Source organism: Balearica regulorum, chromosome 2 (assembly GCF_011004875.1).
Source record: "Balearica regulorum gibbericeps isolate bBalReg1 chromosome 2, bBalReg1.pri, whole genome shotgun sequence".
Lineage (NCBI taxonomy): Eukaryota > Metazoa > Chordata > Aves > Gruiformes > Gruidae > Balearica > Balearica regulorum.
Window position 1 is genome coordinate 22,468,398 of NC_046185.1, and position 27,332 is coordinate 22,495,729.

The window sequence follows — 27,332 nt, forward strand, 5'->3', positions numbered from 1 at the left end:
TTAAGGTCACTTGGTTACTTTATTAGATTTGTTTAAAAAACCAAACGTAAGGACAAATGGTTTTATAAATCTGTATGGAGCAGGTTTTTGTGCCTCTGACAAATCTGAATTGATTTCATCCTTCTTTTGTTCTAACAGTACCAAGGAATGGGATTGGAACTACAGATACCCTCCACCAACTTCCAAGTTACCTGCTTCTATCAAAAGGGTCAAACTCCACTGCAGTACACAGCATTGGGCCAGTAACATCAGACGGGCAAGTGGCAATAAAGATTACAGGGCCAATTCTTACGACTACCCAAAGCAGACGATGACTTGAGAAACCAGAGCATGTGTATACTTGAAAGAAAAGCCATGTTTCTGGAACCATACGCTGTCTTACCAATGTCCATCAAATTTTGTACAGTGGATTCATTCAATAGTGACATTTTCTTTCATTGTGACATTTTGTACACATGAAAACAATTATTTCACTACTGCCACAATATGCTTCTTCCTCTCTGACACAAATGGCATAGATCCTGGTTTGCTGTGCTTCCGACGATTCAGCTCCCTAGAAACAAAAAACAGGAAAATGAAGTTCAGTAGCCAGCACAAAGATTTAACTAATACTAGTCTCCTCCTTAGGCTACTAACAGAGATATCCCACAATTAAAAAATAAACCAAGAATTGCTCTGCTTTTATTAATCAAAAGCCCCATACTTCCTCCTTTGAGAAGAAGGATTGTTCCTTTGAAAAATAAAACTTCAAAAGTTTCTCACTTTTACTCTTCCGATTCTCTCCCTCTTCCTGCATGGGGGGAGCGAGCAAGTGGCTGTGTGGGGCTTAGTTGCTGACTGGGGTTAAACCATGACACTAATTTAAAAAAGTTTCAAATCAATCCTCCTTTTAGGAGCTCAGCTTACTTGTTTTTCTTGTCAACAGGATTTGCTGCTCAAGTTTATAGAGTCTTTCAGCTGAGAAAGATGGCTAAACCCCACCACTTTTTGTTTTTACTGTTAATTTAATGGCTATAGCAAAGTATGTCAGCTTCTGCTCCTAGAAATTCCAATATAGCAATGATCCAGGTGACAGAAAACACTCATCTTGGAGTCTGGCATTCAAAAAAACAACCACAAAAACCCCAGAACAAAAGAGCCTCCAAACACACAAACCACTCCATTCTGTTTGCATTGCAATGTTGCATCATGTCATGCTTAACAGAGCATTGTGGCTCCTTCCAATGTGGTATTTGCTCTCATTTCTTCAGTGGACTTTTGGGAAGCAGCCAGTTCTCACTGCTCCTGGCTCTTGTCTACATTTTCCTTATAATCAAAGGTTAATCAATCCAGTAGTTCATGTTCACTTATTCAGATGTTAAACATAGCTCATACTTGTTCCTCCCACACATCACTGCTACAGCACTGCAGTGATGCGTTTTATTAAGACCAAGAGAAAACAAAGCCAGAAGTTGAAGACATACTTTCGCCGACGAGCTTCTCTCATGATACGCTGCTCCTTGACTTGGCAATATATACTTTTAGGCAAGTGACGGTGTTGAGCTATGCGTCTGATCTTTGGGTGATACTGGAACTTCTCCTTTAGCTTCTGATTGTAATTCATAGCTGCCTTCTCTCGTGGTGCAAGCTATGGGGAAAACAACAGAGACAAGCATGTTATAAAAGAACAGGGCTTTAACTGTCACGATTTTCTCTACAAAACAAAACTTTAACTTTTAATTCAAATGGCTTCCTTCTAGCAAATGGCTGTAACCACAGGAACTTCAGAGTTAGGGTATTAAAAACCTACAATTTCAACAATGCCCCAATGCTTAAAACACAATACATTATCAGTTTCCAAGTTCAATGAAGTAACTGAATTTACTCCCTGAAAATTAGACTTCAGTGTGCTGTACAGAAAACAAGAGAGAATAGAAATAGCTGACAGTAAAACATCTTTGATCGGAGTCTGCCTGCTTTCCTAACCACTGCTGATGTCCAATTTTTGCTATGAAACGAAGATTTGCAGGCATTTTAATCACTAGCCAGTGTAAGTACAAACACTATAAATTAATTGTCTTCATGAACAGCTTTACAGACAGCTCTTTAGGTGGCCTAAATCTTAGCCAGCGCCTCGATCCATTAGGAAGCACAGTGCACGTATCAGATTTCAAGTATTAGCTTGACTCTACGGCACACAGGGACTTCCAACTTTCATCAGGCAGCTAAAAATATCTTAGTATCACAAACACATGAAATACAGGTGAGCTAGTAATACTGCAAAAGACTTTAATTTTATCCATGTTTAAAATTATGATGGTCTGAGCCACCATTAGAAACACTGAAAGTAAGAAATGCTTTTTCCTGACAGCTAACCTACGGAGGATATTTTTTTTTTTCAACTAGGCACATTTCCTTTAGCCCTAATGCTTATTTATCACAAGGAAAAAAAAAATCCTGTGTGTGCTGTGGTTTTGTTTAAAGCATGCACTGCTTCATGAGGAATATCAGTCTCTCTATATTTTGAATTTGATCAAGTTGCATTTCAGACTAGTGAGCCTTCATACAAACAGAAAGTCTGTTAATATTAAATATTAACAGAACATAATCCTATCCTTTCTACCCTCCTGCCCAAAATACACCATATAACTCCAATACTTTAGACATTTTAAAATCCTTCACATTTTCAAAGCGGCACAAGTTTTTTTGCCCTTCCGCATTTATTTCATCCACTACCACCTGAGCTCAAAGTATTAAAAGCAAAACAATAGTTCAGACAACTTCTATTTATTCAGCTTCGCTAATGACTCAGTTTTACTAATTTCTTACTTTCTCAAGGAAAAACAGAACCTGAATTTCAAACACTAACAACAAAAAGAAAGCAGTAACAAAACCAACAACTTTATTACACACAAAAATTTGGGAATTCCACCTACATTATTATGAAACATGCTTTTTTCCCCCCTTTGAAATCAGCAATCGGCTATTTCTTCTCCAGTCGGGAAGTCACTTTTAGAAGTGACTTCTGTTAGAATATTTCATGAATACTGAAAAAACAAATATCACACTCAGGTAATTTTGGTCTGAAATATCATTAATGGTCTGAAAGCAAGTATTAATAAAACATAAGGAAAAGGAGTTTCTCCTTTGGGACAATAAAGAAACCAGGTACCAGATGCAGAGTTGCTCATCACTCAGAAAATTCCTATTCATGCATCAGAGATCTTGTTTCTCCACACCCTCTTATTTGTAAAAAGAGAAATCCTTCTGCTTTACTTACAGTTATCATGACCTCTCAAATTTCAAGTAAGTAAATTTTACAATCTTAACCCACTAAAACTAACACACACACACAACCCTTTACTGAAACTCATTCTAGCAAGCCAGCCTGAATAGCTGGTTCACTCTCAATAAATCCCAGGTGTTCCCACTCTGCAGAAAACTGCCAACATAATCCAAATTAAAGAGCTTTTATTTTAATTAAATGCAATGATTTTTCCTTTAATTTAAGGAGAACAAATTCTACAGACAAGAGGTGAATCTGTAAATTAATGATACATCCAAGATATCTTATTTAAAAAATTAATATAGATTAAAAGGTGGTTATGTTTGAGTCTGATTCCATTTTTATGTGTAATGTGGTGTATAGAAAGGCATGCAGCTGGTGAATTTCCATCCAACTACACAATGCCAGCTCCCCATATACCAGCCTGCGCTATGTCCACCCATCTCTACATGACGGTAAAAAGAAAATTTTGCAGTAATGACAAGTTTCTGTCGATTGATGAGAGACAGCCAATAGCTAAGAAAGCAAACTGCAACAACGCACTGAATTCCAACCTCTCTCGTGCAAGTCATTTTACAAAAGTCAAGGTCAACAACTCAAGAGAACCGCATTACTGCCCCTTCTGCTTTGAGCTGGAGAAGATGCCGTAAACATAGCACCACTGAGCAGGATTACAGAGTATGTATACAGGGACTAGAACACCTATAATATAATACAATATAATAAATAATATAATATAATAATGTATAATATAATACAATATAATATAATACAATATAATAAATTTGGATTTATATGACATCGTAAGTGGAAGACATGCTCAAAGATGACATATGACCCTTTTTTTGTACATTCCAAAAGTGAATGTGCAACTTCCTATATGAGGGAAATAGGAATTATGTGGCAGAAAGGCAGCTGATTTGTACCATTACCACAACAGTACTTCACAGCAAATACCTAGAGTGAAAAAGGGGGACAAAGAACTCTAAAATGCAACCAAGTTGTCAGCAATAGGAAAATGTGTCCTCAAGTAAACTGCCCATGCCTTTCTCCTCCCTCCAGATGAAAGAGGCTGGTTATTTTTCCCATTAAGCAGAAAGAAGGTAAGCATTTTTCCAGAAACCTGATTGAAGAGCTAAAACCACCTTTAACAAAAAAATTCTCCTCTTAAAGAGGGCTGTATTTGTACTGTGCAGTATTTAAAACTCCACACTACTAAGATTCCTGTAATTCAGCATGAGAATATGAAATGGCTGTTTATCTATCCTGTCCAGGTTGCCCTTCTAGGTTAGGGCAGACAGCACAGACGCAACATATTTTTAGAATGCAAACGCATCCCAGCAGTTTTCTACGCCATGGTTTGTCTTTATTTTTTTCCTATTGCTGTGCTGAAAACACCTTCCTAAATTTATTGCCATAAAGTTTATTACTCATTGTTTCCTTGGACCAAAAATGTATGCCTTCTTTACATCTAAATAGACGACAAAAAAGAAAAGCAACGTAAATGTTAAAAGCACAGAATCGTAACTAAAGGGATGAAGTTATGTGTGCGTTGTATCCCAAAAATCACTATGAAAATAATGTCATGTCACACAATATCTGGTACTGCTTGTTATCAGCCTTATCTCACAAAATGGAACTGTACACTAGAAGCAGACTGAAAGGCTATACAATTACTTAGACAGCTTTGATGCACTCCTGCTAATGCACTTTGCTAGATCAAAACCAAGACCTGTAACCGCACTTTCTCCTTTTTCAGTCCTTACTCAAAAGCTCTTATTTCTGCATCTTGTAAGAAAGCAGCAAACCTATGCTCCACTACTCTTAGTCACTCTTCATGCTAGTTTCACACTTACTAAAATACAAATCATTCCCAAGCAGAAAATTTTCTTCTTCAATTGTCCAGTACTCTAATTCCTAACTACTTTGGAAATATAACAGAGACAAATTTTGCAGCTGTTACTCACAGAAGTAACGTTACTAAGCATTTACACTCTAAGAACTGTGAGTGTAGATCTTGTTTAATTGAGTCTTTTGCTTCTGGACATGCAGAGCTAGACGTTTACTGCTTTAAAAATAACACCTGTTAAGTCCTATTTAATAACAATTATTTATTATTTAATCAATTTTTACTGAAAAAACTAAACATTGTAAATTATTTTAAAGCAACTTCTGCAGCAGCTCCAGAGAGAACTGGGATTTTTTACCACTATGTAAAACCTTGCAGACTTAACTGTCAGTGGAGTGGAGACACAGTATGCCTCTGGCTCCTCCAGAGACTTCTATTCTTACTTTAATGTTTCACTGATTTTGAATTATGAGTGTGATGCCAAATACATTAAAACCCAAAAGAAACATGCATGTCAGAACTGATGACTGCAAGGGTAGCCACGGTTCAGAAAGTACAACTTTCCAACTGGATAAATGTTCATCAGTCATAACATAAGCACTATATATTCACTACAACTTCCTTGGAACCCAGCAATGCCAAAAACAACTAAGACTAAGTACTCAAAGAAAAAAAAAAGTTTTATTACCATTTTTCTTTTTCTTTCAGGATGCTGGATTCCATCCACCCCCACCCCAAAAATATCCATCTTAAAATACAATGTATTACAAGATGTTAGCATTTTATCAGAAATACAGTGACCTTTCGATGAGTCATTCAATCAAATCTTCTCAGCAAAGAAAAATAGCAGACCAAGCAACTAAGCATTTAAGACATTCTGACACTTCCGACAGAATTACTGAATGTTCAGCTTTGAATATTCAAAGTGTTCAAAAAATAGCCAGACTATGGAAAAACTGGACATTTATAAAATGAGCAAGCATATGTCTGTAAAGATAAGAACAATCAATCTTCTAAAAAAGGAGCAGGTACTAAAGAAAAACAGTGGAACCTAATAAATAGCCGTTAACAGTTGCAACGTTAAGAATCACAGGAACTACCAGGTTGGATCGAACAAGGATTGGCAGAGATGCCTGAATCCAAGCAACATTTCCAAGGTATATCCAAGAACATGGTAAGCCATAAAGGTTCCACTCTTAAGTCCTATTAGCAACAATTACTCTCTAAACATCTGAAAAATAAAATTTCATACTGCTTCTGAAAAAAACAAAAATTTAACAACTGTAGCAGCTTCAGACAGTTACTAATTTAATATCCAAATTCTGCGTCTTACTAAATTCAAGGTTTCGACACCATCATGCTTGAACACATTTCCACAGAAGATATGGGGATGTGAAAGATAATCTCTTCTTATTACAACATAATTCTTTACAAGTTCATTAGCATCATCCATGTAAAATGACAGCAGTTTCACTATGTCCCTTTTAAGTTCTTCCTGTATTTCTAAATAATTTTGATTTCTCAAGATATCTTTTGATGCTGCAAGGTTTGTTTTTTTAAGACAGGATGACAAGTTTTGTCTTTTGAATGATGGGATAACTTTCATTTTTGATAGGAAAAAACACCCCCAAAACAAACAAAAAATTAAACAAAAACAACAAATCACATGCCACTTGACCTGTGTGTTATAGCTAGCTATTGATGTAGTTCTCTTGTGAGCCAATAGCCAAAGAGCTTTGACAGAAATGCTTACAAACCCTGACACGCGTGCACACCACAAAAGCTGTATTTGTAGGATCCCACAACAGCAGAACTGAATCGTACGCGCAGCCTCCAAGAGGCGTGGCAAGCAGAAACACCGTACTTACAAACAGGGGAAAAAAAAAAAAAAAGGACAGGCTATTTTATGTAAGATTCGTTGTCAGGTCAAGGAAGACAAGAGTATTAATGTGCAGACCACATCCAACATCCGATACTCACAACTGGTAGTGCCTATTTTAGGCCCAGTTTTCACTGATGCAAATACTACAGAAAACAGCAGAAGGTAATTTACCACTCAACATTTCGAATACTTAAACAACAGCTAAGTTGTCCTTTTGGTACGCAGTATTTCTACGATGCAGGAGTTTGCCTATTACTTCCCAGAGCCAAGTTTCTTTACCCTTTCATAAGAAAAGGAGCCAATGCCATCTAGTAGTCAATAGAGTGAATTTTCTGTTCACACCTGAAAATGTTAGGCATCATTCTATATCAAAATAGTATTTTCGACATTCTTTTTACCCACTTGTCCTTCACACAAACGACACAGAGTAAAGATGCATGTCAAAAATATCAGGCAATTCTGTTACAGAACAGTATCTTAGAGCCAGCATGCTCTCTCACTAAGAATATAGTGAATAAAGGCAGAAATTTTCAGTTAATACTATAAAACTAGGTGAAAAGGGCGTTCCCATGAGCATACGGATACAGTAAGAGGAAAACAAGTAATATTTCTGCCCAAAACCACACTGTATAAGCAAATTCAACATAAAAGTTAAATCAAAAAGTAAAGTCTACAATGAGCTTTATGGAGTCCTTGGAATCAGCAAGTATGGGACTGAAAGATTTAAGTGTTTGACTGAAGCACTACATGGGAAAATCCCAAGAATCAATTCAGTACAGAAAAAAAAAAAATAGCACCCTCAACAAAAAAGTTATTCCATTAACGAAATTCAACTTAAATAGTAGTTTCTTGTGTAAACTGTAAACATAAACAGCGTACAGGTTACAAAGTTGTGAATTTTTTAGCTATAGCTCTACAGCAAAGACAAGAAAAATAATAGGATTTCCAAATACCTATGGTGGGCCATAGCTAAAGATATACACATTGTTTTAGCTGTGCTACTCCATATCCAGTGCTTCACAGTGCACATGAAACAGTCCATGAATTATCCCATTCCTCATTGTAGCCCTAAGTACTCCCTTCACCTGCCACCTACCCCAGCTCTGCTCCACTTCCCTCCTACACAGATACTATAACTTGATGGAGCATTTGGTAAACACAAGCAGCCCTAGACTTCACTATGCAATAGATCCATCCCCTTAACTGTACAATATTCTTTGCCTGAATTACAGCTTCCCTTTCCTCCCCCCTCAATCTTTCACAACATCAAGTAGAAATTCCCCCAAGCATTATTTGACAGCTATGCTGATGGGCTCAGAAAAAGCAATGTAAGCACCTCCAAAATACCATAACAATATAAAACAACATAAAGGGATTACTCCCAGCAGACAAAGTGTCAAATTCATTCTCCAAAGTCATTCAATACTTTAATACAATTGTGCAGATGAATATATGCAAGTGGTAACTGTAATAGAACATTTTGGCTTTGTCTATACATAAACATTTGAAGAAGTGTAACTGAAAAGACATGTATCTGATTAGATTGATGTCTGTTCTTACTAGGAACACTTCAACCAAACTGACTTACATTGAATTAAATGGACTTCAGACACCACACTAGTTTGTCCTTAACCTATTTAACTCTCAGCTATCAAGTGGGCAATCTCAGTTATGCATCCATCGGTGCAAATGGACTATTTTACAATGCATATGCTTATCACGGTATGAACTGCACACGAACCAGTCGCATGCTGGTCAAAACTTTTTACAAGTAGTAACCCTAGGCTTCAGTAGAATGACTTATGTATGGCAAACCATAATTTTTTTCTTTTTCTCTAGTGCAAAGAGATGAATTCTCACCTGTAGCACCTAAGTAAAACACTCTAATTAGTTTAGGTAGAACTGATGATTATTGTTTACATTAAACAAGACCAAAAAAGTCACCTTGTGTAGCAATGAGGCATGTGATTTTATTATTATAAGCTGCAGTAAACACAGTGAGCCATACTGCACATCAGTGCTAACGTCAAATTCTTAATTTCACACTTTCCCTTTAGAAACAAGTTTTTAGAAGTTGAATAGGCTAACCAGTTGTAATAACAACAAAACACCCAAATGTCTTGTGATAACAACAAAACACCCAAATGTCTTGTGATAACAACAAAACACCCAAATGTCTTGTGATAACAACAAAACACCCAAATGTCTTGTGATAACAACAAAACACCCAAATGTCTTGTGATAACAAAAAGCAAAATGCAACTCTTACCACTCCCAGTTTTTCAGAAGCATTAGCTTTCCACAGACGAATATTCATCTCATCTGAGCCACACAGAATATATTTGTTATCTGAAGTCCATTTTACAGTGATGACATGCTGCATTCGTTTTGTATGATATACCTCCCTAAAGCAAAGAGAAACATTTTTAAACGATCTGTCATCACTTTTCCCACCAACATTACCTTTCAAATAACAGAAAGCATTCTGTTCAAGGCAAAACTTTTTATTCTTTTGTTTGTTTTAAAATCTGATTTTTAAACACTGTGCTGACCTTAAATCTATATAGAGACATTCAAACAAAGTGTGATGGTTAGACTGATAAAGGATCGCCTAGGATAACATGCTTTTTAAATAAGTGCTATCATAGAACCATAGAATCCTAGAACGGTTTGGGTTGGAAGGGACCTTAAAGATCATCCAGTTCCAACCCCCCTGCCATGGGCAGGGACACCCTCTATTAGACCAGGTTGCCCAAAGCCCAATCCAACCTGGCCTTGAACACTTCCAGAGAGGGGGCATCCACAGCTTCTCTGGGCAACCTGTGCCACTGTCTCACAATAGAAATTACAGTAAATAAAAAATAACTCTTTCTGCAAAACATGCCTTGGGTATACAGTGCAATATGCATACTGTTCCTGAAATCATTTTCATTAATATGCTGTTACACTGATCAAGCATTACAGAATGGGACTGCAGAAGAATGGGTGCCAAAGAATCTGACACCACCGTTACGAATAAGAGAACAGCAAATAAACCCCTCCAGCTGCCCATTTATGGCATGGCAGTGGACTAGTATTGTGATTTCCCTCCTTTCCCCAAAAATGGACTTATCATTGTCTAAAGGGCTCGTAGGAAAAATTTTAAAACCGTAAAAACGTAAAGAAAAGTCTCCATCCTGCAAACAAGAACTCAACAAGAAGTATCAGCCAGTAAAAAAAAGGATTCAGACTCCTGCTCAACAAGCACTGGCATGTGTTCAAAAATGTTTCTACATATTACATTTAAACCAACATTTAAACTCTTATCTAGTTTTCATTAAGTATGTACCAAACAAGCAGAATAATATTCTTTTATTTCTGCTATAAAAATACAGGACTAAGTACATTTTTCTCATAATTTTAATTATTTATTAGCATTCTAAAGGTGAAGAATAAGTAAGGAGTACTTATTGTCCACTAATACCCACTCCTTTGGTATATCAGTCACACATTGCAGTTTATGGACTAGTGGTTTTGGTTTTTGGGTTTTTTTACAAGTAAAATCCAAGCAGTAATGGAAAGGAAATATGGAAACACCACCTATGCAAGACACGCAGAAAAATTAAACTGGGGTTGAGCTAGAGGGGTTGTGAAAAAAACCAAAAGTAATCAATATATCACCTTAAATAAGCTTCATTAAGCTTAATTACCTCTTGTAATTCACACTCAAGTGATGTTCTACAAGAACAACCATGTGGAAGACTGAGCACAAGGACCTTCAGAAAACGTTAATACTCACATCATTTCTTTTACTGATGCAGATGTTTAATAGCATGTGTGCACATTACTCATTTTCATAAGCATTTTTATGTTTACTTCCATTTTACTATCTGGCTCAGTAACAAAGCTTTTCTTCACCCACCTTTGGGGAACTAAGTACTTTTCCTTCCCTTACTCTGAATTTTCAGCCTTTGTCTCTCCTGTTGCTGCCATCGCAAGTTATTAAGTATCTTTCTCAGGGAAAGGAAAAAACACAAAACATGGCTAAATAACCTGGATCTGTCGTTTAAAAAAATTCACACAGGCATCTGGTTCTGTTTACCAAGAATTTACTAAATTTAATAAACTTCATAATAAATCTTATTTCTTATGGCTAATCAATTTCCTAATTTAAATTTTCAATTTAAAATAAAATAGAAAGCAATGGAAATTAGGAGTTTTTCAGACCGACAGAAGCTCAAAAGTCAAAACTGGAATACCATCAGGATCCTTGTTTACAGATACTCCTAAGCGCCCTCTCAGTTTTCCAAGTGAGATCAGATCTTCCATTTGGAGACTTTTCTCCATTCCATGGGATTCATTTCAACTGTGCAATTCTAAAAAAGCCCAGCTTCTAAAGAATTTTAAGTGTCCCAGGATGCCCTAGTGCACCTATATGAGGCTATGTTCTTCATTTGTAAGGCTTTGCCTCACTAGATTTATGGTCACTGCAGAGAAGGGGAAAAAAGGGGGACCAAAGAGGAAAATTGCTTCCGCAGGCCTTGGCAACAATCTGCTTCCACAGGCTTCCACAGGCCTTGGCAACAATCTGCTATAATGTGGAATAAAGCCTTTTACTGTTGCATTACAGGGTCTGCAAACTTCCCCCCAAAGATGTGCTTTAACTATTACATAGAAAAGAAAATCCGTAGAACACAGGAGCTCCTAACCTAATTACATTTAAAATATCATTTCAAGACAAGAAGAAAATGAAAACTACCTGTAGATTACATACAAAGGAAAATGTATACAGGCCCTCTCCATCTTTAATGCAGTACAGGAGCACACAAACAGTTATGTTGAATAATACATACATAACTGCATCAATCAATAATAAAAATATACTCCTCCCCCAATCAATATTTCAACATTTCTACCCCGCAAACCACCTAGAACTTGACTTAGTAGCAACTTTTAGGGGAGCTGAGGTTGGAGAAAGGAAAGCAACTGCAAGTAAAATAAAGTTAGAATAAAGAAAAAAAAAAAAAAGGAAGAACTGACAACAGAGAATAATGAAGGTAGGTTTATGAAAAACAAATGATACCAGACAGATCTGATAACTTGCTTCAATTTTCATCAAACTGAAAAAAAAATAAATAATGGAGACACAGTAGATGCAATCTGTACTTCAGCAAAATATTTAATACACTGCCTTATGAAATCTTACATGAAAAACTAATTCAAAGTGAATTGTATTCAAAGCATTGTCACATGAATCAAAACCCGGTTAACAAAATATGACCAAAAGGTAATAAGCGTACTGAAACAGATCACAAAAGTGTCCCAGACTGATCCTGAGGAATTTATAGAAAAATGCTTTTCACATAACATCTTTAGCAATCATCCATATAGGATGAAGACAGTCCCTAGAAAACCAAATGCTATAATGTGTAAGGCACTACAAACTTAAGTGGTGACAGATACAGTACAAAGTGACCTAAAAACATTGAAGATACCTATAGAGGGAAATAAAATGAGATTCATCTTGGTAAAATACAAATGAGTACACTCAAGCACAATCATAGACTGTAATTTTAATCCAAAACTGCTTAAGTACTGCTATCTGTTAAGAAGAAGTTCTACCCTAATACATACTCCAGAATTATGTCAACGACATGACCTGTCAATCTCAAATTATACACATAGTAAGATTTCAATATTCACAGAAGTGAATGCCCCAGTGAAGATGTTAATGAACGAATTAAAAATTCTGAGTACTAGAGAGGGAGGTCACTAGAATGAATGACAGCAAGAGACAAAGGTATAAAATCACTCACCTGCTGTGACCTTTGTCTACAGGAAAAATGCGGACAGACTTATCAAAGCTGGCAGAGACAAATTCTTTTCCGGTGGGTGAATAATCCACATCAAGAACAGCAGACACGTGATCCATGTGCACCATCACAGGTGATTCAAGAAAGCGCATATCAAAAGTATACAAGCTTTAAAATAAATACACCAACAGCTTAGTATCTTAACAACTCCTAACTAAATAGTACTTTTTTGCTGAACAACTACTTTAATCATGCATAAACCACACTTAAGGGTAGATCCATATAGCAGAGGCAACTCTATAAAACTGCTCATAACATATGAAAAGAAAGAATGATACATTGTTTAGGGCTTGCAAAAAGTTAGTTAACCAGATGCTTTAGTTACTGAATCAGACCTAGGTTTCTTGCTCACTGTCAAAGAACAGTCTGCACTGTTCCCTTCATCATCTGTTCATGGGTCACTGACCAAATCTATTTCTCCAACCACCCACACTGTCCTCCTTTACTCCATCTTCAGATGTAAGCATATAAACTGAACTTGGACAAGCATCACTGAATCATTATAGCAAGCCTCTCAACTCTGCAAGGTTTCTAGATATTTGAATTGGGTTTGCATGGCAAGGTTTTGGTAGTGGGGGGCTACAGGGGTAGCTTCTGTGAGAAGCTGCTAGAAGCTTTCCCTGTGTCTGACAGAGCAAATGCCAGTCAACTCCAAGATAGACCCACCGCTGGCCAAGGCCGAGCCCATCCATGACAGTGGTAGTACCTCTGTGAGAACATATTTAAGGAGGGAAAAAAACCCAAAACCTAGCAGCAGCTTTTGCAGCCAGAGAGAGGAGTGAGAAGATGTGAGAAACTCTGCAGACACCAAGGTCAGTGCAGAAGGGGGAGGAGGAGGTGCTCCAGGCACTGGAGCAGAGATTCCCCTGCGGCCCATGGAGAAGACTATGGTGAGGCAGGCTGTCCCCCTGCAGCCTATGGAGGTCCATGGTGGAGCAGATGTCCACCTGCAGCCCGTGGAGGGCCCCACGCCGGAGCAGGTAGAGACACCTGAAGGAGGCTGTGACCCTGTGGAAAGCCCACACTGGAGCAGGCTCCTGGCAGGACCTGTGGACCTATGGAGAGAGGAGCCCACGCTGGAGCAGGTTTGCTGACAGGACTTGTGACCCCATGGGGGACCCACGCTGGAGCAGTCTGTTCCTGAAGGTCTGCACCCCGTGGAAGGGACCCATGCCGGAGCAGTTCGTGAACAACTGCAGCCTGTGGGAAGGACTCACACTGGAAAAGTTCATGGAGGACTGTCTCCTGTGGGAGGGACCCCACGCTGGAGCAGGGAAAGAGTGTGAGGAGTCCTCCCCCTGAGGAGGAAGGACCAGCAGAGACAACGTGTGATGAACTGACCACAACCCCCATTCCGCGTCCCCCTGTGCCGCTGAGGGGCAGAAGGAAGAGAATTCGGGAGTGAAGTTGAGCCTGGGAAGAAGGGAGGGGTGGGGGAAGGTGTTTTAAGATTTGGGTTTATTTCTCATTGCTCTACTCTGTTTTTTCTAAGTCGAGTCTGTTTTGCCTGTGACGGTAATTGGTGAACAATCTCTCCCTGTCCTTATTTCAACCCATGAGCCTTTCATTATATTTTCTCTCCAGTTAAGAAGGGGGAGCAATAGAGCAGCTTTGGTGGCAACCTGGCCTCCAGCCGGGGTCAACCCACCACAATATTCCCATATTGGGAACTCCTAGTAATTCAGAGTCTACTCTGAAGTTCCCATTTGGTTAGCACCCTTTCCTACAGCCTAACTGTCTTTAGGCCAGACAATGCAGGAGTCCAATGAAAGCTTGGTCCTTCAATATATGGAGATACGAGCACATTATCTGTCGAAAAGCATTACATTAAAAATAAACATACAGCTGCTGGAGCACAGCTGGTTTGCTCTTAAGCACTTCGAAGCTCAGGTGAGCTCTACCTGTACTCCCTTTGAATCAACAAGCCCATCAATACATAGCAAGGCATAGTAACTGAGTAGGTCATTAATTCGTCTAGTGCCAATAAGTAAACGTGCTTTACAAAGGATTTAATGAAAAACATGCTTAAGATATATACTATTTTAGAACTACTATATTAAAAATTTATAATTTAGCAGGTTTCTCACCCTCTTTGCTGCAGATGAATGCATAATTGGAATTAATTCAATGTCTCTTATTCAATAGTTTATTGGCAACTATTGCTTTTTCCTTCCAAATTCCCTAAGAAGAAGTATGCTAGCATCATATTCAAAACCACTACTCCATAGAATCAGCTAACACTTGCATGTGCATTGTTGATATATACATTTGCCATTGTGCTTATACTAATTGCTTCAGTTTTCAAGAGGACAATTTCTCCTGACAGTAACAGCTACCACTTTTAGTTTATCAAAGAAAAAAAATATAAAAAAATGTATAAACAAACAGATTAGGTAGCCTTACCATACCACAACCAAAATAGGTGAAAAGCAGTACATGAGATACAACACTCCCTTTCAAGGTCTGGGTCAGATTCCATTTCCTTGGAAAAACAGCCTTAAGATAAGTGATAAAATTCGTATGTTCTAGAAGAGAACAGCGATCTATTGTTAGATCGCTGACTTCTTGGGAAAAAGGATATGGAGCACATTTTGCAGTGGCCTAGTTTTGAAGAGACAGCTTTTTCAATATCAGATTAGCTGTTCACATGAATAGTATTGTTCAAAAAATAAAAAATTGCTCTAAGACATTGAAAGGATAAGTATTGCACTCTCTGGAACTGTTTCATAAAAGATTAATTTTTTTTGATGAAACGTGCTCATAAAAATAGCTGATCAGTACAATATATCAAGCGTCACAAGAGCTGGGAAGAAAATAAACACTTATATTGCCTCAGTTTGGACCAAGAGTACTTATTTTCCAGGTCCCATTGCAAGTTACACTTGCACTGGTTCAGCTACATTTTTTCTAAGTTACACTGCTTTTTTCCACCCCAGGTACTGAAATACAGAGAAAGAGGCAGTCTACTATCAATTTATTTTTCAAAAAATCAGTGAGTCTACACTTCTCTAGGTTATTACTTAAGTGATTCAAATTTAGAGTTTAGGTGATTTTTTTAAAAAAAATCATTTTAGCACTATGATAAATCACCAAGATACAGATTAAAATGATCAGGATTATCAAAAAGCAAGGCCACACTTACTTGTAATCTTCATTTGCTGCAGTAAAAACAAAAGCTTCCATGGGGTTCCAACACAGTGTATTTGTCCTCATGTTCAAGATAACCTGAAAGATATTTACACATTGCTACCTTGTTATAGGCAGTAAAATACTCCCTACAGTTCAAAACTTCCTATACTACTGGAGGGAAGCACTTTACAGAATTATGACAGCGGAACAGTGACATGACAGAACGCTTCCTTAGCAGTGTTAGAATTGGAACTCAAGAAATTCCTGTCCATCATATGCTCACTGCTTTGTGGTACACGACAATTAAATTTTCCCCTGTAAGTCATCGTAGAAGCAAATTCTTCTAAGTCATCATTTAACATGGAAACGTTAGTGGTCAACATGTAAACGTGGAACTTCTGAAAAAATTCACTTCATATTTACAGGAACCTTTAGTTAAGTAATCTATTGGACTTGATGATCTTAGAGGTCTTTTCCAACCTTAAAGATTCTATGATTCTATAAACACACCATAATTAAATGGTATTCAAGGGATATAGTCATTAATTGATGCTGTGAACCAGCATTTGCAAAGCTATTATAACATTTTTATGTTTTCCTAGTTATTACTATCCCTTCATTATTTTATCTCTGAAATTGCAGTTCATGAATCCTCCAGGACACTTGTCATTTCTTGTTGAAGTGCCAAGCAATGTATGTAGAAGCTTCTGTGTTGTAATCTACTCACCATTACCACTGTATTAGCAGTGTATTTGCTACACACTTGTAAGATTTGCTTGCTGCTAATAAGCATAAGGCTACAAAGGAGCCAGTCTGCCCCGAAGTGAGAGGAAGGCAGCTGATGACAGCCTAATAACACCCTTCTACTTTGCTAACAGTGGATTAGACAAGAGGTATTAGGAAGCTGTATGTCGGATGCCTCCACCTTGGAGGACAGCTGTGGCAGCAACAGCTGGGCCCCTGTGGGAGAAGGGGAGGCAGGGAGGAGGTCATCTGACACCCTGTGCGACACAACAGCTTTGGCTTCTGCCGAGTCTTGGAGGAGCTTTCAACCGTTGTATTTAAAAATAAATCGCCTACAGTATGCCTGACACAAAGTAGATATACAATTACAGAGCAACTTATTAACGAACTGAAGAACTCTAAACCAGGATTTTCCACAATGCTCCAGGCCAGCCATAATCCTAATTGAAAATCCTGAAATTTGGATCTGTAGCACTACAGTACTCCAAACTCATTTTATTCTCAGCTTACTATACCAAACACCATAAATTTACATACATTTAACAAAATATAGTTGTGACATTATCCTGTTCAATATGAAGTCTATGCTGCAAAACACTGCCCATTTCCAGAAACTACATGCATCCAGAACTGAATGTAATCATCAGATGTCTAAAGTGATCTCTGTTTTTAAAAGTGACTTTACTGAAAGGCCCTATGTTTACAGTAATGTGACAACTAGAATTTGTTCTGATTTCAGTATTGTTCTTCTAGTTATAAACCTTGCACATATCTGGGAGGCTAATAATAAGCAGGGTTCTTCGTTCTTCCCTGGCCAAATTCGTCAGCGACTGCAAAATGAGTACGATTAATGTTAACACAGTGTATGTATAATAAATACTTTAAATCATGCCACAAAATAACTCTAACATTGCTGAAAAATCCAGCTCTTTTTCAAAAGGGGTCAGGTTTTGTCACAGACCATGCTCTGCATCTCGCTTCACTCTTTTCTCACCCAAATTTACAAGCATTCAGTTTATTTCAGCAGTAGCATTTGAAATTAAAATAGTGCATAAGAAAAGGATTCTTTGTACAGTTCTAGCCTTATATTCAGTAACAGCTATGTAAGGCAACCTGGGCTGGAAGTGATTTAAGCTGCTGTAAATACAGTAATAATAGCATTTCAGAACTATCTAAACCCAGAGCAGAGGCATCTTTTGACACTATTTTTAATCAACTGTAGATACACTTAGTCATTTCATAAGCAAAAGCCCTTATTAAGGCAAGTCAAAGTTGTGAAGTCCTTGAAGACTTGGCTATCTTGGTTTGTTTATTTTAACTGTGAGCACTTACTTACAGACTGTCAGCCTGGAGATTTTGCAATTACTTGAACACAAAACCAGATCACCCAAATAATTAATCTGTCCTTCTTTACCACCTACAAGGTATTTGGTTGAAGTGAACAGCTAAGAATGTTATAAGCAATGGATAACACGGTTCCTGTCAGCTGTTAAAATGCTAAAGGCTATCTTTAAAACACCCTGAACTTTCCAGTGATCCCACAGGTTGCACAAGAATAACTTTCAAAGTGCACCAACTTCTATTAAAATATCGTCCTCTTGTCATGCAACAGGAGTGCTTCCCTTCATCTTTTCCCCAGTTTTTTTAGACTAGTTCTTATTTTGCACTTAGGTAGCATCTCACCATCTTATCCATCCCTCTTTGAAATTAAGAGTTCAAGACTCACAGACAGGACAAACGGGCAAGAGAGCTACCGCTTCACAGTGTGTAAAGTTGTACTCCTATTTCTGTTAAGGAAGGGACTCCCACTGAGTTCCAAATTCAAGGTAGTGTGTGAGCTACTTTGCTGATCAAACACCAGGAAGGCAGCAGTGCTAGAAGCCAGTGCCCATACATGGGTAAGGTACCTCTAATAAGCAGCACCCTTCCCTTGTGAGTTAGAGCTCTTAGCTCTCAAAGCAGAAACGGTCATTCAACCTGCCTCTCCACGGGAGAGTCACCCCTATCCCAGCAGGAAACCCAGCACTGCATCCATGGATGTAAAGGAAGTGGTCAGTGTTTTACTCTTAGAGCAGGAAATGCACGTAAGCATGCTACTTACTACACGAGATACACATATATAAATATCTGAACACATGTATATACACACATGCATATATACTTTTACATATTTAGCATATACACATATGTAAAATTCTGTTAGATTCAAACTTCACAAAGGCTCAGACTACATCCTTGTAAATGCAGATCTACAGCACTGGCTGTATTCATTTCAACATTCAGGTCTCCAACTGGTGTCACTGACAATTGTTTACAAGCATTGTCTCAGTGGCCCAAATGAAACTTCATTAAATATTGTTGGGGCACAGGGAGAGAAAGAAATACTATTATGCCAACAACACTCCTATTTCTACAACTAAGTTAAGTACTATTATAGTGTTTGAGTGTGTATCGGTACATAACACACCAGAAGGATACTGAGTGTGTATTCACAAGCCAGAACTTGTATTTCAAGAAGAAAATTGTTAAGATAGTTCTGGGATTCAAAACTACTGAACTTGATCAAGATTAATATGAGTGTAAGCTTCTTGTTTGAAATAAATACATACATTCTCTTAAAGATAAATAGGAATCTTCATGCCATTGGTAAATTCCACATATAAATACAATTTTGATTCCACTGCAAAGGATTTCTGAATGTCTACACTAGGTGCATAGGGGAGGGTTTATCTCCTTGAAAAAAAAAAAACAACCCACAAAAAAACAAACAAAAAAAAAACCCAGCCAGCTTTTCAAAGGCAGAGCAAGGCTCTCCAATTGTGGAAAGGAAATGCCTTAGGAGTTACCTTGTTTTCTTCTGGCAAGGAGGAGGAAAGAAAAAAAAAAAAAAATCACACATAGACAGAATGCAATATAGGAACATAAAGTTCTTATTGTGAAATTGCTGTCAGGTCAGGCACTTTATCAAGAATTATAACAGAGTGAGCATGACAGGCGGTTTGAATGCAGGAAAGGGCCCTTCTAACTGCATGGTTTAAATCCTAACTTTAATTCAATCTCAGTTGAAAGACTCAAAATTAGACAGTGAAAACTCAGTGAACTCACAAGTTCAGAACTTCCCTTTCTCTGCTGTCATCAACAGTTACAGACTATTTACATATTCAGTATGATTATTAGTGCCATAAGCTTCTGTTAAAAAGATTACCTTCTTTAATGGAGTTGATTTCCTCATATCATATAGCACAATATTTCTGTCAGAAGCACAGCTTCCCAAAAGGTATGTCTAAAAAAAAAAAAACAAAAACCAAAAAACCAGTGTGTATGGTCTTCTAAATACTTCTAGAGTATGGTTAATGGCTTACATTAGATACCTAAGCTATTTCACAAATCTGGTAGTCAAATAGTTCCTTTTTCAGTCAAGGATATACATTCATCGTTCTTTCTATGCAGCTAATTATTCAGCACAAACATTTTAAATAACTTCCTCTGTAAGATGCAGGATCTACCCAGTCCTCTCTACTTCAGAAGTAACAAGCAATTCCTCATAAGCACTTAATCTACGAACAAGCCCAGCCAAGAGATATATAGGAACTGCTCTAGAAGATCAAATGTAATTGTTCTGCCATGAAGAGGGGTAGAAGTCTTGGTCACAGGGGGTACAGTACTGGAACAGATGAGAGCTCCACAGTCATGTAACACCTACATTGTGTGATTGAGGCATGGGATGTGTATTGCTGTGAGCAGAAAGATCACCCTACTTTTCTTTTTCCTGTCAGCCACTAACAGGGACAAAAGATAGAAGGATTAAAACATATGGTACTGCATTCCAAAGCAATATAGCCATAAAAATATATGTATATACCTCCCCTAAATATTAGGTTAACACACATATGAAAATCTAAATCTGGAAAAAAACACTAAAGATGGTGTCAGAGTTTAGATCTTATACTAATCAAGAAAAATATTGATTTCCAATATATAACAGAAAGTTTACCTCAATGGGATTAAATTTTACACTGCTTATGCTATCAAAACCCCACGTCAGAGAACACATGGGACTTGTCCTTTGCTCATCCCAAATGTCCACTTGATGGCCACATGTGGCAAAAACAGCTTCCTTCCAGTGGTGATCAATTCCTGTGTACACTGTCTTTAAAAGAAGGAAAAAAAAAACCCACTCAAAACAATTTACAAAACCAATCATACACATAAATATGCAAATATGTTCTGTCACAAAAAAAAACCCCACCCAACAAACCATTGCATATCAAGTTTGCCATGTTTTTATTCATTTATATTACTGAAAACCAAGTCACCACTGCTACCAGAAACGAAATCTTATCGGATGTACCCTTACAAAATAGACTAGCTTTCCATGTACTCACTTAGTGTGCCCACATGGATTTCTTGTTAATTTACAATGGAATCAGTATTAGAAGCCCATTTACAAATTCCTGGCTGACTTTAAAGCAAATGGATATTTTAAGGGTACAACTACAAATTTTCAGTGGGGACCTGAACAGATTCCATAGACATTACAATAATTAAAAGTTTCAAACTATCTATTTACAAAAAAGCATTTAATGTTGTTCTTTAAAAATATATACTTTCAATTTATAAGTTGATTTTGTCTGCTTTTGTCAAAAAGAAAGATGTAAAGTTAAAATTTTTTATTGAATGACTGTGAGGTATTGGCATGAAAAGAAAGTCATTTAATGCAGACTAAGCACTGGCAACACATCTGAAGAGAAAGAGACTACAGAAAGATCTGACCAGTTTGCAGGAAAGGGATGATGAGTAAAGACAGATCTAAGCAGTCTCTGAGGGCATGTGAGATATTCCTTTGCGGTTACACGTAAACTAAATGTAATAAAAACCTGAAAACACTTTAAAAGTGCCATTATAAAATTTGATGCCATCACCTTACAACCCACTATGATAATCAGTGATATCAAACTGTTTCTCTCTCTTCCAAAAGCTAGGTAAGAATTGGTTCAACCTTAATTCAAAAGAAGAATGTGGGAAAAATCAAAACTTAGATTTACTACCTTTCCAAGAATTGTATGAATAGGTTCTTCCTCTTCTCCATATTCCGGGCTCTCCATTTTCCACTGCTTCACAGTTTTGTCATCACCAACCTGGAAATATTGGAGAAAGCACGTACAGTTTTAAGTAGACGTTTTCTGTTTATTTTACTAGGTGTGCTTTGCAATTAAGTACGGGAAACCTTTCAAAAGAGAATGATGTATGACATACACAGAAATAAGTGCTCTCACCTGCCTATTCACTGCTCCTTTTTATACCTCCAAGCTGAAGATTAGTTCTCCTTGTCATAGTATTTCGCCAGAAACTGAGAACGTACACATACATCATCTGGCTGCAACTGAGTTAACATTCTTCACGGCAGCCCACATGGCACTGTGGTTTGGATTTGTGGCCAAAACAGTGCTGTTCAGGCACCAGTGTCCTGGCTATTGCAGAACAGTGCTTGCAGCGTCAAGGCATTTCATACACACAGTCAGTCATCACCTCTGCCTCCTCCATTAGCGAACAGGCTACATGTGGGCAACTGACTAGGAAGGGACACAGTCACGACAGATGACCTGAATCAGCCAAAGGAGTATTCCATACCATAAAACATCATGCTCAGCAGTAAAAACTACTACTACAATGAAAACCAGTTTACTCAAATTTTAATTACCTGGCCATCCATTAGCAATTTTCTGGTATTTATCCCTTCCATAGTCTTGATTAACACCCATATCACAGCATCAAAAAAAATTAACCAGAAATAGAATTGTCAGGTTCACTGACAAATTTAATAAATGTATTCATACAATATTTAAATATTGTATGGCAGAGAGTAAATTGCTCTCTGGAAAACAGATGGTGAACAGGCACTCTGTACTGCTACACTAAGGCAACACATTATACTTACAGTAAAGAACGATGTACCGCAGAAACGAGCACACATGCCTCGAACAAAGCCTTCATGGGCTTGTATAGTACGAATACACTGTCGTTTGGTCAAGTTCCAAATTTTAACCTGTTAAAAACAGAAAAGTATTCTGTTGTTATTTACATTTTCTAAGCACACAACTGCAGTTCATAATTCAAGTACAAGAGATCACATGTGTTGTAATGAAATGGAATAGCTGGCTAGAACATCGGTCAGATTTTATGTTAAAACTACTTAATTATTCCCTTCCCGAAAAAATTTTTTAAAAGCGTGGCTCTTTCCTTCTCACCCCTTCCCCCCAAGCTGTATACTTACTGCATTTTTGCATTCTGCTACTTTTGAACTAGAATTCTTGCTAAAAAACAGCAGCAGTGATAATTTCAGCAAAAAAAATACCCCTCTTAAGAGAAAAGCACAAGCCTTTGGAACTAACAATGTTTTCAGTCCAGTTGCTGTACCATTTTACACAGATGTCCACCTCTCACAGAGGTTTCTGTTTCAAAGCATTTGGGCCCACTTAAAAAACAAAGAAACGGAGGTCAGTTTTTGTATTTGTATGTATTTATAGTATCCAGTACTTTACTCGCTCTATCAGTGGATAAGTAATCTGGCCAACATTTCGTATAAATTTATTCCTCTCCTTTCCAAAAAGGTTCATCTCCCCTACGCTACTGCATGACGTATGTACCTTCTATAAAGAGCAGAAAGCAACCAGCTACCCAGAAGACACCTTTAAAATATACAAGTACTATCAAATGAATAATGTAAGGGTGAGAGAGGACAGAGAAGACAGGCAATTTTTTTTCTGCAACTCACTCCAATTAAAGTGCTCTTGCTTGCTATTTGTAATATTTATGTAACACAACCAAACAAATACAGGGTTAGCATTTTTTAGGCAACATGATAAGTTATTATTCCAAAAGTTTTTTGGTTGTGTGCCCCTTCTCTGTAGCTCATCTAACTTCATGTAATCATCTTAATCTGCAGCAGTTTAACTTCAAGGGGAAGAGGTGGGTCATGTGGGCAGCAAAAAGCAATCACTATGGGTTGTAAATATTAACGCTCACTGCTCCATCCTAAGGAGCTGAATGTCACACCCTCTGCTCACAGCTAAACAGCTGAAAGGTGCTGCCTTTCCATGCTGGGAGATTACGACCTGCAGTCTGAGAAACACTCCCCCAAACTGGGTAAGCTGCACCTTCTGAGAGAAGACAGGGTATCAGGCTGAACAAAGACATAAAAGAAAGGTAAGCATTAGGCATTTAAAAAATAATTTAAAAAAACCACACAGAGAGGCGAGAAAGAAAAAGGAAAAGAAGAAAGAAAGGTACCTTGTTTGTTGTGGTTATAAACCACAGCTTACCTCTCCATCACAAGCTCCAGACAGCACTGTAGACAAACTCTTTGGATGTTTGGCCATGCAATTAACTCCATCTCTGTGGCCATCTAGTGAGCTAAGAAAGGGTTTTGCAAACACACGTTCTAGCTTTGTTGCATTCAGAGCTCTTGTGTACTCTCGTGGAACCTCGAACGGATGCAATGCAGGGTCATAGTTTCTTGGAACTGCAGTAAGAGTAACACACACGTTAGAAACCCATGGTATGTAATGCCGTTCAAGGTAAGCTGAATACATAAGATCTTCTCTTTGATATTCCTGCCATGGGAGAATTTTCTGCAACACTAAGATTTTTGCCATTCCTACTGTTTTGGAATTGGCCCGTGGAATCAGTAGTATGCTCACTTAAGCTCATAGTTAGTCTGAAATAACTCTGAAATTATTTGACTTCTTTTTCAAGGGAAGATATGAATGTACACAACAAACTGGAAGATGCAGATACCTTACAACTATGATTTAAAAAAAAAAAAATAAAAGAAACAATACCAACCTCCTACCACTAAACTCTAACATACACAGAAAGGACACAGCTACATGGACATGCACAAAGAGAGCGTCCCAGCTCTCTTCGTGTTTAGTCAGCTGCAAGCCAGCCCTGGCTCACAAATGAGACTCAGTCTCATTAGTTTCAGGGGTCAGTATTGGGACCGGCGCTGTTTAACATCTTTGTCGGCAACATGAACAGTAGGATCGAGTGCACCCTCAGCAAGTTTGCCGACGACTCCAAGCTGTGTGGTGCTGTCAACATGCTGGAGGGAAGGGATGCCATCCAGGGGGACCTCGACAGGCTGGAGAGGTGGGCCCATGCGAACCACATGAAGCTCAACAAGGCCAAGTGCAAGGTCCTGCACGTGGCTCAGGGCATTCCCAAGCACAACTCCAGGCTGGGTGGAGAATGGACTGAGAGCAGCCCTGAGGAGAAGGACTTGGGGGTGTGGGTTGATGAAAAGCTCAACATGAGCTGGCAGTGTCCGCTTGCAGCCCAGAAAGCCAACCGTGTCCTGGGCTGCATGAAAAGAGGTGTGACCAGCAAATCGAGAGAGGTGATTTTTGCCCCTCGCTCTTGTGAGACCCCACCTGGAGTACTGCATCCAGCTCTGGAGTCCCCAACACAAGAAAGACATGGACCTACTGGAGCAAGTCCAGAGGAAGTCACAAAGATGATCCAAGGCTTGGAGCACCTCTCCCATGAAGACAGGCTGAGAGTTGGGGTTGTTCAGCTTGGAGAAGAGAAGGCTCTGGGGAGACCTTATAGCAGCCTTCCAGTACCTGAAGGGGGCCTACAGGAAAGCTGGAGAGGGACTGCTTACAAGGGCATGGAGTGATAGGACAAGGGAGAATGGCTTGAAGGTGAAGGAGGGGAGATTTAGATTAGATATACGGAAAAAATTCTTTACTGTGAGCGTGATGAGACAGTGGCACAGATTGCCCAGAGAGGTTGTGGATGCCCCATCCCTGGAAGTGTTCAAGGCCAGGTTGGATGGGGCTTTGGGCAACCTGGTCTAGTGGAGGGTGTCCCTGCCCATGGCAGGGGGGTTGGAACTAGATGGTCTTTAAGGTCCGTTCCAACCCAAACCATTCTATGAGTCTACAATTCATTAGCTTGGTCCTCTGCTAACGCTACCTGGTTTCCCAGACAAGAATGTTTACATCCAACAAGCTTCAAACAAGGGTGTCTCTGTAACCACCTGCATAGATAAACCTTACAATAAATTGAGAAAGACAGTGGATATTGACATTGTGCTTCTGGTTTTTGTCTCTTTCATTCCATTCCATGCAAAAAGGTTCAAAAGCCAGTAGAGCAACTGACAACAGATTATTCACTAAGAATTGATACTTAGTCCAGTCTGCTGGTTTCAAAAGACTATTTGATACATATCAAACCCTCTAAAATTTCTGATGAAATTAAGTTCTGTATCACCCTGTAATATGACAGAGAAGTTGATTTAACAGCTTACAAACAAATGCCACTTAGAAAATTAAGATGTATTCAGCTACTGGCCCAGTGGATAACTCCAATAACATTTTTCCATGTATATAACCACAATTAAATAACTAGAAAGTGTTAGTTATGGTACTTTGCACAACATAGGCACCTACCTCTAATTCAATCAAATAATGACGCATAATGCAATTTAAAATAATACAGGTCTATTGTCCTGCTCAAAACAATTTGATTTAATACATCCAAGAGGCCCATAGTTTTTATTCTTGCTCTTTCTGACAAAGAGTGGCTATTTTACAAACTTTATTTCCTACACTAGGTAGAAACTAAACCTTATTTCTATCACATTACAGAGGTGAAACTGTGCAACTGTGTAAGATCAATTCTATGGAGCATGAGCAGGACAGGACACGGAGAGCCATCTCACCTACCAGGCTACAGCTGCTGCATCCAAAAGAGAGTAAATTCTACAGGATTTTCACCAGTTTTAACAAGGGATATGCAAGAAGTGGGATGAGATGTGTCAAGAAAGAAACAGTAGTAAGTGTAAAAGATTAAAAGATTGCTAAGAGCAACCTAGGTAACACTAAGGGTAACCTCGGAGCACGGTGACTAACCCCCCCAGCTCGGCACTCCATCCCTCAACGGCGCTTCCAGGCAACGCTCTGGCACCCCGAGTCCCAGGTTTCGGCAGCCGCCAGGCCCGGTGACAAGGCGGCCAGCGTTCTCCTCCGCACGCACCCCGCCGCCCGGCACAGACTCTCGCAGGGCCTGCCGGCGGGCAGCGCGCAGCAGCAGCCGGCGGGAAGGCCCGCAGCCCCGCGGAGCGCACCACGGCCCCGCCCGCACCCCAGCGCCTCACGCGAGGAGCGGAGCGGGGCGGGCCGCCCGGGCGCATGCGCACCGCCACCGTTACCGCCGCCGCCGCCGACCGGCCCAGCCCGGCGACGGCAAGGAGGGAGGGAAGACCGCAGCCGGCCGAGCCCTACGCGGGTCGCAGCTGGCTGCCACCCTGTCCCGAGGGCAGCTCAGCAGCGGGACTGGGCCGGCAGGCACCTGAGCCCGCTCCCTGCGCCGCCACTGCCCTCCCGGGGGGGCGGCAAACGGGCCGCGCCCCGCCCCGGGCGCCCGCTCACCGCGCTGCAGGTCCAGCTTCGTCTCGCGGACGTAGTCGTCGGGGTTCCGGCTCAGCACCTTGACCCGCATCCTCGTCGCCTCCGCACACGCGACCGCTTCCGCCGCCTTCCTCCGCGCACGCCCACGTGACCGGATGTACGGAGCGGACTGTTCTCGCGCGACCCTGCTCCTCTG

General features: G+C 39.3%; 1 protein-coding gene across 1 annotated transcript; it reads right to left on the minus strand.

Annotated features, from left to right (window-relative positions):
• DCAF13 (DDB1 and CUL4 associated factor 13) lies at positions 1-27,279 on the minus strand. The gene is made up of 11 exons (XM_075743551.1): positions 27,158-27,279; positions 24,044-24,243; positions 22,660-22,767; positions 21,770-21,859; positions 20,716-20,871; positions 19,927-20,004; positions 15,991-16,073; positions 12,792-12,956; positions 9,266-9,401; positions 1,464-1,627; positions 1-553 (listed from the first exon to the last, which is right to left on the minus strand). Exons 1-11 carry the CDS (start codon positions 27,225-27,227, stop codon positions 466-468), a joined length of 1,338 nt encoding a protein of 445 aa, XP_075599666.1. The 5' UTR covers positions 27,228-27,279; the 3' UTR covers positions 1-465.
• Between the last annotated feature and the right edge of the window lie 53 nt (positions 27,280-27,332).

Excerpts from the sequence above, each read along its gene's own strand:
- DCAF13 (XM_075743551.1), bottom strand. The coding sequence starts at position 27,227 with ATGCGGGTCAAGGTGCTGAGCCGGAACCCCGACGACTACGTCCGCGAG. Across the intron at positions 20,005-20,715 it reads TAAAATTTAATCCCATTGAG|ACATACCTTTTGGGAAGCTG; the intron begins GTAAACTTTCTG and ends TTTTTTTTTTAG. Across the intron at positions 554-1,463 it reads AGAGAAGCTCGTCGGCGAAA|GGAGCTGAATCGTCGGAAGC; the intron begins GTATGTCTTCAA and ends TTTTGTTTCTAG.